At 53.3% G+C, this 11,257-nt stretch overlaps 1 protein-coding gene across 4 annotated transcripts; it reads left to right on the top strand.

Moving 5' to 3' along the window:
* Window positions 1-748: 748 nt before the first annotated feature.
* On the top strand, window positions 749-10,191 carry TPM2 (tropomyosin 2; the record flags this gene model as incomplete). 4 transcript variants are annotated; one of them, XM_080708352.1, is made up of 9 exons in its annotated part: window positions 749-862; window positions 1,226-1,351; window positions 5,797-5,930; window positions 6,025-6,142; window positions 6,231-6,301; window positions 6,441-6,516; window positions 7,002-7,064; window positions 7,225-7,294; window positions 10,109-10,191. In XM_080708352.1, 9 exons carry the CDS (start codon window positions 749-751, stop codon window positions 10,189-10,191), a joined length of 855 nt encoding a protein of 284 aa, XP_080564478.1. The 4 variants fall into 4 exon arrangements, with proteins under 4 accessions (XP_080564478.1, XP_080564479.1, XP_080564476.1 ...); XM_080708353.1 differs by lacking the exon at window positions 6,441-6,516 and adding an exon at window positions 6,763-6,838; XM_080708350.1 differs by lacking the exon at window positions 10,109-10,191 and adding an exon at window positions 9,097-9,300.
* Between the last annotated feature and the right edge of the window lie 1,066 nt (window positions 10,192-11,257).

Raw genomic sequence — 11,257 nt, forward strand, 5'->3', positions numbered from 1 at the left:
CAGCCGCGTGGAAACTATGCGGGGCACGTAGGGCGGGGCGGGGCGGCGGGCGCAAACCCGGGGGGGCTCGGCGGGCGCCGGCTCCTTCCACACTGTGATCGGGAAGGCTCCTGCCGCAGTTTCCCCAAGCTCCATCGCCACGAACCTGTATAGTCTGGGACTCAGGGTAAACTGAGGCAGGCGAGGCGCGGAGGAGCTCCGCCTCCCAAGAGACATTTAATCCGGGGGGATTTACAGGAAACTTCTAAATTAAGGTCAGCGGCTGCGCAGCTGAGGGGGGGGTGCACCCTGGTCCCCGTGCCCGGGCAGCTGCCCTGAGCTCACGCCCTGAAATAGCCCCAGGGGCCCCAGCCACAGCTGCCACCGGGCCCAGCTGTCACTCAGAGAAAGCGCGAGCCCCCAGCCCGAGGCTCCCCTCCCCTCCCCTCCACGGGGCCTGGGTTTTTACAGCCCACGATGCCACTTTCCCTTCCGACGGCTGGTTGGGGGCGGGACCCAGGGGGAGGTCCCGAGGGTGTGGGCGCTGGACCTGGCCGCGCCCCCCGGCCAGGCAAAGCTTGTGCCCCTACAAGGTTTGGGACGCGGTGGGGGAGGGTCTTGGTCCCCGGCCCCGCCTGGTCCCTCCCCGCCTTTTAGGCGTCCGCGCCGCCCGGACATCCCAGTCCCGCCCGGTCCTCCTCACCCGCACCGGTGAGCTAGTCCTCGAGTCCTCGCCGCCGGCCCCGTCAGCCCGCCCCCCACCGCAGCCATGGACGCCATCAAGAAGAAGATGCAGATGTTGAAGCTGGACAAGGAGAATGCTATCGACCGCGCCGAGCAGGCCGAGGCAGACAAAAAGCAAGCCGAGGACCGCTGCAAGCAGGTGGGGCCTCTGCCCTCCGGCACTGACCCGCGGCCCCTCCGCCAAGGGCCTTGGGCCTGCTGCCCAAGGCTGTTTCCCACCCAGTACAGGGCCTGGTGCTTCACGGGACCTTCAGGGATCTAACAGAGACCACACTTCATCTCACCCACCACGTCCTGGGTCCCGCTGGGATCTGACATTTACCCCCTGCCTTCACCAGCTCCCCGCAATGCCCCTGAGTGGACCGTCTGTCCCCTGTAATCCCTCTTTCTCCCAGCAGCCTCCAAATATCTCTCAGTACCCCCACACACCCACACTCAGCCCTTCCTCCTTGGTGGGCCTGGGCCTGCACTGGCCTGGCTGACCGAGTCCCCTCTCTCCCAGCTGGAAGAGGAGCAGCAGGCCCTCCAGAAGAAGCTGAAGGGGACAGAGGATGAGGTGGAAAAGTATTCTGAATCAGTGAAGGATGCCCAGGAGAAACTGGAGCAGGCCGAGAAGAAGGCCACCGACGTGAGTGTGGAGTGGGGGGCTTGGGAGACTTTAATGCACTGTGGGGAGGGGGGGACAGCTAGGCATGGGGATGAGTGGAGAGGGCACCTAGATCGCCCAGCACCAGGACAGAAATGGTTTCCTCTCTGTAACCCCAGCTAGGGCAGGGTCACACAAATAACCCAAGACAGTGAGTGAATCAAAACCACCTACCAGTCTCCCAGGACTTGGCCCTGTAGCTCCATTGGGCTTCAGCTTTGGAAAGTACAGTGATCCAGCAGTGAGTCATGGTGGGGGAGGGCTGGGGGCCGGCTGAGAATTTACCAGCTACATCAATTCATCCTCCTGCTCAAATGGAGAGGTGACGTCGGCTACATTTGGGGGTGGGAGTGTGAGGTGCTAGTGGACAGGAGATGGGAGAGAGTCCCGAAAATGGGGGCCCTGACTTGAGTTACCCCTAAAGGGCCATTAAAAATTCCCTGGCCTTGACCTCTGGCTCTAGCAGCCCTGCTGTGCCCTGGGGCCCAGCTCAGGTTCTAAGGGCTCCTCATTTACCCTCATTAAGCTGTCAGCCTTGAGACCTGGCCAGGCTACCAGGCAGAGGGACAGGGCCACAAATGCCAAAGCAGCTACCTTGGCAGGTCCTGCTTGCCCTGAGATTCCTCTGTCTTTACCATAATCTCAACCAGACTTCTCTACCTCTTACCCGTTCCCAACCCCACCTTACAGTGGGAGAATAGCCCTGTGACTTTTGGTGCGGGACTCCTGCCCTTCTCTGCCTCAGTTTCCCCATCTGCCTCCTGCCCTGGCTTGTTTTACAGATGAGCCTGTGGATAGGGTGTATGGGGCATGAGCGTTCAGCAGCTCTGAACACCAGAGATGACATTCCTGTCTCAGTTGCTCATTCTCCAGCCCTGAGGCTCGGGCCTCTTTGACCTCCAGCCTCCAGTCCTGTTCTCTACCAGGCCTGGCGCTTGGGAGGGAACTGACCTGCAGCTGCTGGCAAAAATGACCCTGGGCATCTGATACTCTATAAATAACCAAGGCCCAGTGCAGCTGGAGCAGGACTGGAAACCCAAGGAGCTGGTGGGGGCTGGCGGCGGGGGAGGAGGCGGGGGCAAAGCCGGGAAGCAGGACAGCAGTGCTGGAGTCCACAGTAAATGCCCAGACTCACCGTGTGACATGGAGTGCAGCAGTCAGCGGACACAGTGCCTCAGTTTCTCTCTTCTCTCTTCTAATTGTCCAGCGGGGACAGTAGAGACTGTTCTGTGGTCAGAGAGCAGCCAGCATCTGTAACTTAGAAGAGTGAGGAGAGGGAAATGGCGAATTTCCATTTCCCCCAGGGCTTCCCAGACTGAACAGTCACTGGACACCCTATCACCATGAAGAGTTTTCCTTTTATAGAGTCTTTTCTCTTTAGAGTTGTCCCTAGAGTCTTCCCAGCACCAGTCATGTCCCCAGAATCTCCACACTGAGTCATCGGGCTTCGTGCCCACGATGGACTCTCGCTCCAGGTGGCCTCGGCACCTGAAGGCCACAGTCCACTTTCTATATTTGGTGCGTGTTCCTCCTGCCCTGCAGTGCCATGCAGGGCTTCCCTTCTGTGCCTTCTGCCCCCAGAGCAGCCACCCAGCTCCTCCTCTCCACTCACACTTCCCTTACGCTGGTCCTTTCTCCTTTCCAGTCTTAAAACTCTATGGAAGTCGGGCGTGGTGGCACATGTTTGTAATCTCATTACTTGGGAGACTGAGATAGGAGGATTGCAGGTTCGAAGCCAGCCTCAGCTACTTAGTGAGGCCCTCCGAAACTTAGTGAGACCCTGTTTCAAAATAAAGAATAAAGGCCAGGTGTGGTGGTGCACGCTTGTAATCCCTGTGCTTGGGAGGCTGAGACAGGAGGATCGCACAGGTTCAAGCCAGCCTCAGCTACTTAGTGAGGCTCTCAGCAGCTTAGTGAGACCCCGTTTCCAAATAAAGTATAAAATAGGTCTGGGAGCCAGGCGTGGTGGCGCTCGCTTGTAATCCCCGCGCTTGGGAGGCAGAGACAGGAGGATTGCGCAGGTTCGAAGCCAGCCGCGCACGCTGGCTTAGGAGACCCTGTTTCCAAACAAAAATGTAAAAGTAGGTCTGGGAGTGTAGCCCGGAGGTAGAAGGGCTTCCAGGAACCCCAGTACCACCAAAAAAAAAAAAAAAAAAAATAGGTCTGGGAGTATAGCCTGGAGGTAGAAAGCCTCTGGGTTCCACCCTTAGTACTACCAAAATAAATAAGTAAATAAATAAAGACTAAAAAATAGGGCTGGGGGTGTAGCTCGGGGTAGAATGTCCCTAGGTTCTATCCCTAGTACCACACACATACAAAATGAAAAAAAAAGAAAGAATAGAAAAATAGGGACCAGGGTGTAGCTCAGAGGTAGAATGCCCCTGGACTCAATCACCAGTAACACACACACACACACACACACACACACACACACACACACACACAAAACCTCTATGGAGGTTTCTATATTTCTTTGTCTTTGAAGGAGAGATAGGAATAATACAGTAGTTACAGGGTATACTTGTAGATAGACACTGTGCTCAAGTGTTTTCTGTGCTTTATTGCACTATTTCCCAAACTTAGCTTACCATTAGAATCACTTGGGAGCTTTAAAAAATGAAGAAAAGCCGGGCCTGATGGTGCACGCTTATAATCCCAGCATTTGGGAGGCTTAGACCAGAGGATCGCAGTTCAAGGACAGCCTCAGAGAATTAGTGAGGCCCTTTGCAACCTAGTGAGACCTGGTTTCAAAATAAAGAATAAAAAATAGGGCTGGGGTGTAGCTTGGAGATAGAAAGCCCCTGGGTTCCATCCCCAGTACTGCAAAAATAAATAAATAAATAAATAAATAAATAAAAATATATAATAAATATATATAACAATAAATATATAATATATAATATATAAGTATATAATAATATATAATATATAATAAATGAATATATAAAATATATTATATATAAATATATTTTATATATAAAATATAAGTATATTTTATATATAAATATATAAATATATAAATATATTATATATATTCATATAAATATATATTTATATATAACTATATATTTATATATTGTATATATTGCATATAACTATATATATATAGAATATATAAATATAAATATAAATATATAGCTATATTATATATAAATTATATATATAATATATTTTATATAATAAATATATATAATAATAAATATATATATATAAATGAAGGAAAGATAATATTCCCAAGCCCCCGCCCTGGAGATTGCACTGCAGTGGGTCTAGTCTGAAGCCACGGAACACGTTGACTTTCATGAGCCTCCCAGATAGTCCTGTTGATTGAGTATGAGAAGTACTATATTATCTCAGAACAGCCCTAAGAGGGAGAAGCTATACCCCAGTTCATGAAGGAGGAGGAAACTGAGACTTAGAATAAATAAATTGCCCAAGGTTACACAGTGTTGAGTGGCTGAGCCATGACTCAAAGACAATAGTCTGAGTCAGAGCTGTGCTTTTTTTTTTTTTTTTTTTGGTGTTGGGATGGAACCCAGGGACATTCTACCTCTGAGCTACACCCCAGCCCCATTTTTTATTCTTTATTTTGAAACAAGGTCTCACTAAGTCGCAGAGGGCCTCACAAGTTGCTGAGGCTGGACGCGAACCTTCGATCCTCCTGTCTCAGCCTCCCAAGTACGGGGATTACAAACCTGCGCCACCACGCCCAGCTAGAGCTGTGCTCTTAACACCAAACTGTGCTGCTGCTCTATGGATTACTTTATGGGGGCCCTTCTTGCTCTGCACTCTTTCTCAGGGAATCCTCAGTTGGACTTTCTTCAAAACCTACAAGATTTTTCCTCCATATTGCTAGAACAGAGACTAAGTATCTATCACTTTCACTGTCCTCTGTTCCTGGCTTTGGCAAGGAGCCTCTTACTATAGCCATGGCTGTCTGTTAAAGGCCTGGTTTGTAGCTTAGATTCCTTGTTGAGATCCTACCTGACAACTGGTGAGATTTCTGGGTTTAGTTCTGTGATTGGCTGCTTTTAGCAGCAGTGAAGTCTGATTGGCCTGATCCTTCCCCACACCCTTACCTGGGCCAGGCTCTTAGGAACCTGGAGCTTTGGAGGCACCAGGGCGTGTCAGACCTGGTTTCAGCATTTGGAGTGCTTTCAAGGGGGGGAAAGAGGGACCAGCCATCAAAAGACTAACCATGCATAATGCCAGAAGAGGGGCCATGGCAGAGGAATGGAGCTTGTCAAGAAATAGGTTTACGGCTGGAGCACAGGGTCTGACAAAAGATGGTTGGTTGGAGAACAAACATGTTGAAAGTCTAGAAGCTTGGAAGCCTAGGTTCTTTCTGAAAAGAATCTAACCATCCTCTGGAGCCTGTCTGACCTTCATCCAAGACAGACAATGCCTTTTTGACCTATGACCCACAGGCTGAGGCAGATGTAGCCTCTCTGAACCGCCGCATTCAGCTGGTAGAGGAGGAGCTGGATCGGGCGCAGGAGCGCCTGGCTACCGCCCTGCAAAAGCTGGAGGAAGCCGAGAAGGCAGCGGATGAGAGCGAGAGGTGGACAGGGGCGCTGGGGGAGGGTCAGGGACGCGGGAGGGAGCCTGTCTCTGCTGGTGCTGACCCCACACTCGCTCCTCCCCCTGCCTCTCAGAGGAATGAAGGTCATTGAAAACCGGGCCATGAAGGATGAGGAAAAGATGGAGCTGCAGGAAATGCAGCTGAAGGAGGCCAAGCACATTGCTGAAGACTCAGACCGCAAATACGAGGAGGTGACAGCCCTGTCCAGTGCTTCCCCTCCCGAGCTCCCTCCCCCAGGGGGTCACCACCGACCTGCTGTCTCCCACTCCCCCACCCCAGGTGGCCAGGAAGCTGGTGATCCTGGAGGGAGAGCTGGAGCGCTCCGAAGAGAGAGCGGAGGTGGCTGAGAGGTAAGGATGGATGCCCTGGGGTGGCCAGCGGAACTCGGCCTGCGCCAACAGCTGTGTGGCCCCTGCACTGGGCGGGCACGTTCCCGGGCCTGGGCCCCAGGGAAGGTCCTGTTCTCTGACCCCTACGTGCTGCCCCCAGCCGAGCCAGGCAGCTGGAGGAAGAACTTCGAACTATGGACCAGGCCCTCAAGTCCCTGATGGCCTCAGAGGAGGAGGTAGTGGCCTCTCTGGACCTCTCTGGGCGATGGCGCCTTCTCTAAGCTCACCCTCCGTCCAGTCTCAGCATCTCGGGCTGCTGCTCGCTCACCTGCGGGGGGAAGGGCCTGGGCTTCCTGACTCTGCCTGCTGTCACTCTCACCACTTGGCTCTTCTCTTCTCTCCTCTACCCTCCCCCACTGTGCCATTCCCACTGCCTCCCCTCACTGTGCCCGCACACCCTACCCCGCCACACACCCCTGCAGTAAATGTGGGGACCTAGAGGAGGAGCTGAAAATTGTTACCAACAACCTGAAATCCCTGGAGGCCCAAGCGGACAAGGTAGAGAGCAGTGAGGCGGGGGCCTGCAGGGGAGGGAGGCAGGGCCCAGGCAGGGAGGGCCGGGCACGCCCCGGAGGCCAGGCCAGAGGAGCCCCAGGGGCTCCGCAGAAGAGACAGAGACTCGGGGGGCGACTTACTGATGGCGTTTGTGTGTCCCTAAAAGTATTCCACCAAAGAAGACAAATATGAAGAGGAGATCAAGCTGCTGGAGGAGAAGCTGAAGGAGGTAAGAGCCCTCCTCCAGCTCCCAACCTCCCCTCGGGCCAGCCCGTGCCCTGCCAGAGATGCCTGCGGCAGGGAATTTGGGGATAGGGATGGAAGGAAGGTGGCCTTCAGCGATGCCCTCTGGGAGGGCTTCACTCTCTGCCATGTCACTGTATTTCTAGGCTGAGACCAGAGCAGAGTTTGCTGAAAGGTCTGTGGCCAAGTTGGAGAAAACCATTGATGACCTGGAAGGTAAAGGAGACCCCTTCGCTTCCTGGTCGTTACCTTCTCATCCTGGTGTATTTGCCACCCATAATCCAGGGCTGGGCTCCCAGGACTTCACGATTAAAGTTTATAGAGTAGCCACAGCACACCATCAGCCCTAGGACTTCTCAGAGTTGAGCATGCACAAGAATCACAAGTCACACAGATGCCTGTGGGTTCCGGGATTAGCACACTTATAACCTAGCACATGCGAAGCCCTGGGTTCAAAAAGGCCCTAGGAAGCTGGGTGCAGTGACCCAGCTTCAGAATCCCGGCACTTCAGAGGCTGGGACAGGAGGATTGCAGGTTGAAGGCCAGCTCAGCCAGTGCTGAGACTCTCAGCAGCTTAGTGAGACCCTGTTTCAAAATAGAAAAATCTAAAAAGTAGCTAGGTGTGGTGATGCACACCTGTAATTCCAGTTCTTGAGAGGCTGAGATAGGAGGATCATAGCCTCAGGAACTTACTGAGACCTTGTTTTAAAAACAACAACAACAACCAAAAAAAAAAAAAGGTGGGGGGGGCGTAGCTCAGAGGTAGAATGTCCCTTGGTTCAATTTCCAGTACCCCAGAAAGAAAAAAAAAAAGTGCTGGTATATAGTTTAGAGGTAGAATGCCACTAAGTCAATCCCAGTACCAAAAAAACCCCAATGATCTGGTTGCATTCCCATAATCCCAGTATTTAAGAGGCTGAGATGGGAGAATCTCAAGTTGAGGCTAATGTGCAGTAACTTAGCAAGACCCTGTTTCAAACAAACAGCCGGGCGTGGTGGCGCCTGCTTATAATCCCCGCCCTTGGGAGGTGGAGACAGGAGGATGGCGCAGGCTCGAAGCCAGCCGTGTTTCTAGATAAAAATATAAAATAGGTCTGGGAGTGTAGCCCGGAGGTAGAAGGGCTTTTAAGAACCCCAGTACCCCGGCACCACCAAACAAACAAACAAACAAAAGGTAGGGGGTATAGCTAAGAGGTAGAAGATCCCTGGATTCAGTATATAGTATCACAAAACAAAACAAACAAGCAAGAAAACCCCAAAAAACAACAACAAAAAAAAAACCCAGCCCTACAGATTCCTAAGTTCTGCCCTAAAAGGTTGCTGATTGATTCTGGTGCCTTTGCGTTTCTACCAAGCTCCTTGCTGGTCTCAGACCACATTTTGCGCAGTACTGATGTAACAAATGCCATCGCCAAGCGCGAACAGCAGGACCGTATCACAGAGACATCTTTATTGAACAGGGAGCTTGATTTAACATATGGTTTGGCCGGACAGCATTAATGGAGGACAATGCTTTAAGCTACATTTGGTGGAAACACACACCCAAGCCGGGCATGGTGGCGCACTCCCGCTTAGTCTGTGGTTACTTCTATTACCAACGGTTTTGTTGTACCTAAGGTCGACTTTTCCTTTTTTTCTGCTAACCCTTCAACTCTCATAATTCCCACGTCTCTTGCTTCCGGCCTTCTAAGGCCAGCGCTAATTTTATCTCCAACTTTGGGACTTTAGTCCTCTCTGGCTCAAGCGCCCTCCCTCTGCCACTGAAGCAAGCAGGCCTGCCCGTCCAGAGCCCTGCGCACAGGCATCCCGCGGGGGCAGATGCTTGGGGAGAGGACTCAGCCGGGTACAGACAGGACAGAGACGGGGCAGGGAGGGGAGACCATCCGCAGCCTGTTCTCTGGCCTCTCTCACTACCTCCTGCTGAGTCGCCTGTCTTTCTACTGCCTTTCTCCATCCTCTCTCCTTTCCCTCCATTCCTCTCCCCACTCTCCCTCCTGGCCCCTCCCTGGACACCCCAGATGAGGTCTATGCACAGAAGATGAAGTACAAGGCCATCAGCGAGGAGCTGGACAACGCGCTTAATGACATCACGTCCCTCTGAGCCCACCTCGGGCCTGCCGCTGCGCGCTCTGCCTGCGGGAGCCGCCCTCCACCTCCCTCTGCCCTGCTCTCCACTCTCTTTGGGAAGGGAAAGGCCGGAGGAGCAGAAACACTGCGCAGCCAGACTGGGCCAGCTTGGGGAGGGCCCCTCACCCCGCCCACTCCACACGCTTGGCCTCTGTCTATGCACCGCCTTCTCCACCTCTGGCCTCCACCCCTCTCTGCTGCTTAATAAACTCTGAACTGGTCTCTGCTGTTTTCCTGCCCCCAGAGAGCTCCCCACCCCGACCGGCTCCCACCCACACCGGCTCCGGGACACTCGGCCCTGCGCTGAGCTTCACTGAGCCTGCCACCAGACGCTGGGCACCCCTCTGTCACTCCCTGTCACCATAGCATGTGTGACCCCGGCACGCACAGCCCCTGGGTGCCCTCACCTCCCTGACCTCGAATGCTTAGCTGGGGCTCGGGCTCGGGCTCTAAGGGACTGGCTGGAATGGAAAGGGGCGTCAGGGGGGAGAGGGCAAGAAGGTTCTGGAAGGTCTGCAGTGAGCTCGGGAACATTGGATGTCAGCCTCGGGGCTTTCACTGCAGCTGCAGGTCTGTTTTCTGACTCCGTTCTGTCTGTCTGTCCAACTCTCCCTTTCCTGGCTCGGCCTTTATCTTTCCTTATGTTTCCAACTTTCCTGAACCTTCTAAAGAAGGAGGGAACATTAGTGTATGTCATAGGCCTCCTCACCCCACCCGCATGGCCCTCCTGCCGCCTTTGCCGAGGCGTCCTTGTCCATCTTTGCCCTGGCCGGGCCCTCAGGCCCTGAAGCCTTATCTCCTTGGTCTCCTGACCACTCCCTGCCGACCCCCCCATGCCTCCCGCCCCCCAGTGCTCCCTCCTCCTGGCCCCTTCCCAGCCTCACCTGCCGCCTCCCCTCACAGAGACCTTGGCCAGTGCCAAGGAGGAGAATGTGGAGATTCACCAGACCCTGGACCAGACGCTGCTGGAACTCAACAACCTGTGAGGGCCGGCCTGCTGCCAGCCAGTGAGGGCCGGTCTGCTGCCAGCCCAATAGTTGCCACCCGTCCCAATAAAACGATGTTACTAGTGTCCTGGCCCGTCGCGCCTTGCTTTGGTTGGCAGTGGAGCTGGAAAGGCCTCTGGGTGTGCAGGGCCTGAGGCCTTACTCTGTGCTGGGACCTCCTTTCCAGGGAGAGACGTGGGCTGGGGTCCTGGGTTGGTGAGGAGGGGTTAGAGCAGGCATGTGAAATGAAGGAGCCTGACGAGGCTGGGGAAATGTCCTGCCAGCAGGACAAAGGAGCTGCTATCTGCATCACTTCCCAAGCCCGGTGGGCAGCTGGACCACCATGTATTCTGAAGGCAAAACTACAAGAGACAGATTTTCCTCTAAAAGGGCAAAAGCCCAAGCCAGACACATTGGCACATATCTATGATACCAGTACTCGGGAGACTGAGAAAGGAGGATTGCAGGTTAGAGGCCAGCCTCAGCAATTTAGCAAGACTGTGTTTGAAAATAAAAATATAGCCGGGGGTGGTGGCACATAGTTGTAATCTCAGCATTCGGGAGGCGGAGACTGGAGGATCCCGGTTCACAGACAGCCTCAGCTACTTAGCAAGGCCCTTTGCAACTCAGTGAGACCCTGTTTCAAAAAATGGGCATGGTGGTGCACCCTTGTAATCCCAGCATTCAGGTGGCTGAGACCGGAGGATTGTGGTTCCCGGACAATCTCAGCTACTTAGTGAGGCCCTCTGCAACTTAGTGAGACCCTGTTTCAAAATAAAAAATAAGCTGGGCGTGATGGCGCACGCTTGTAATCCCTGTGCTTGGGAGGCGGAGACAGGAGGATCACGCAGGTTCAGAGCCAGCCGCGCTGGTTTAAGAGACCCTGTTTCCAAATTTTAAAAAGTATAAAAATAGGTCTGGGAGTGTAGCCCGGAAGTAGAAGGGTTTCCAGGAACCCTAGTACCACCAAAAATAATAATAACAATAATAATAAATAAATAAAATTTAAAAAATAAAAAAATGGAGCTAGGGGTGTAACTTGGAGGTAGAATTCCCCTGGGTTCCA

This window comes from Muscardinus avellanarius, assembly GCF_963383645.1.
Source record: "Muscardinus avellanarius genome assembly, chromosome: 13".
NCBI classification, from domain to species: domain Eukaryota; kingdom Metazoa; phylum Chordata; class Mammalia; order Rodentia; family Gliridae; genus Muscardinus; species Muscardinus avellanarius.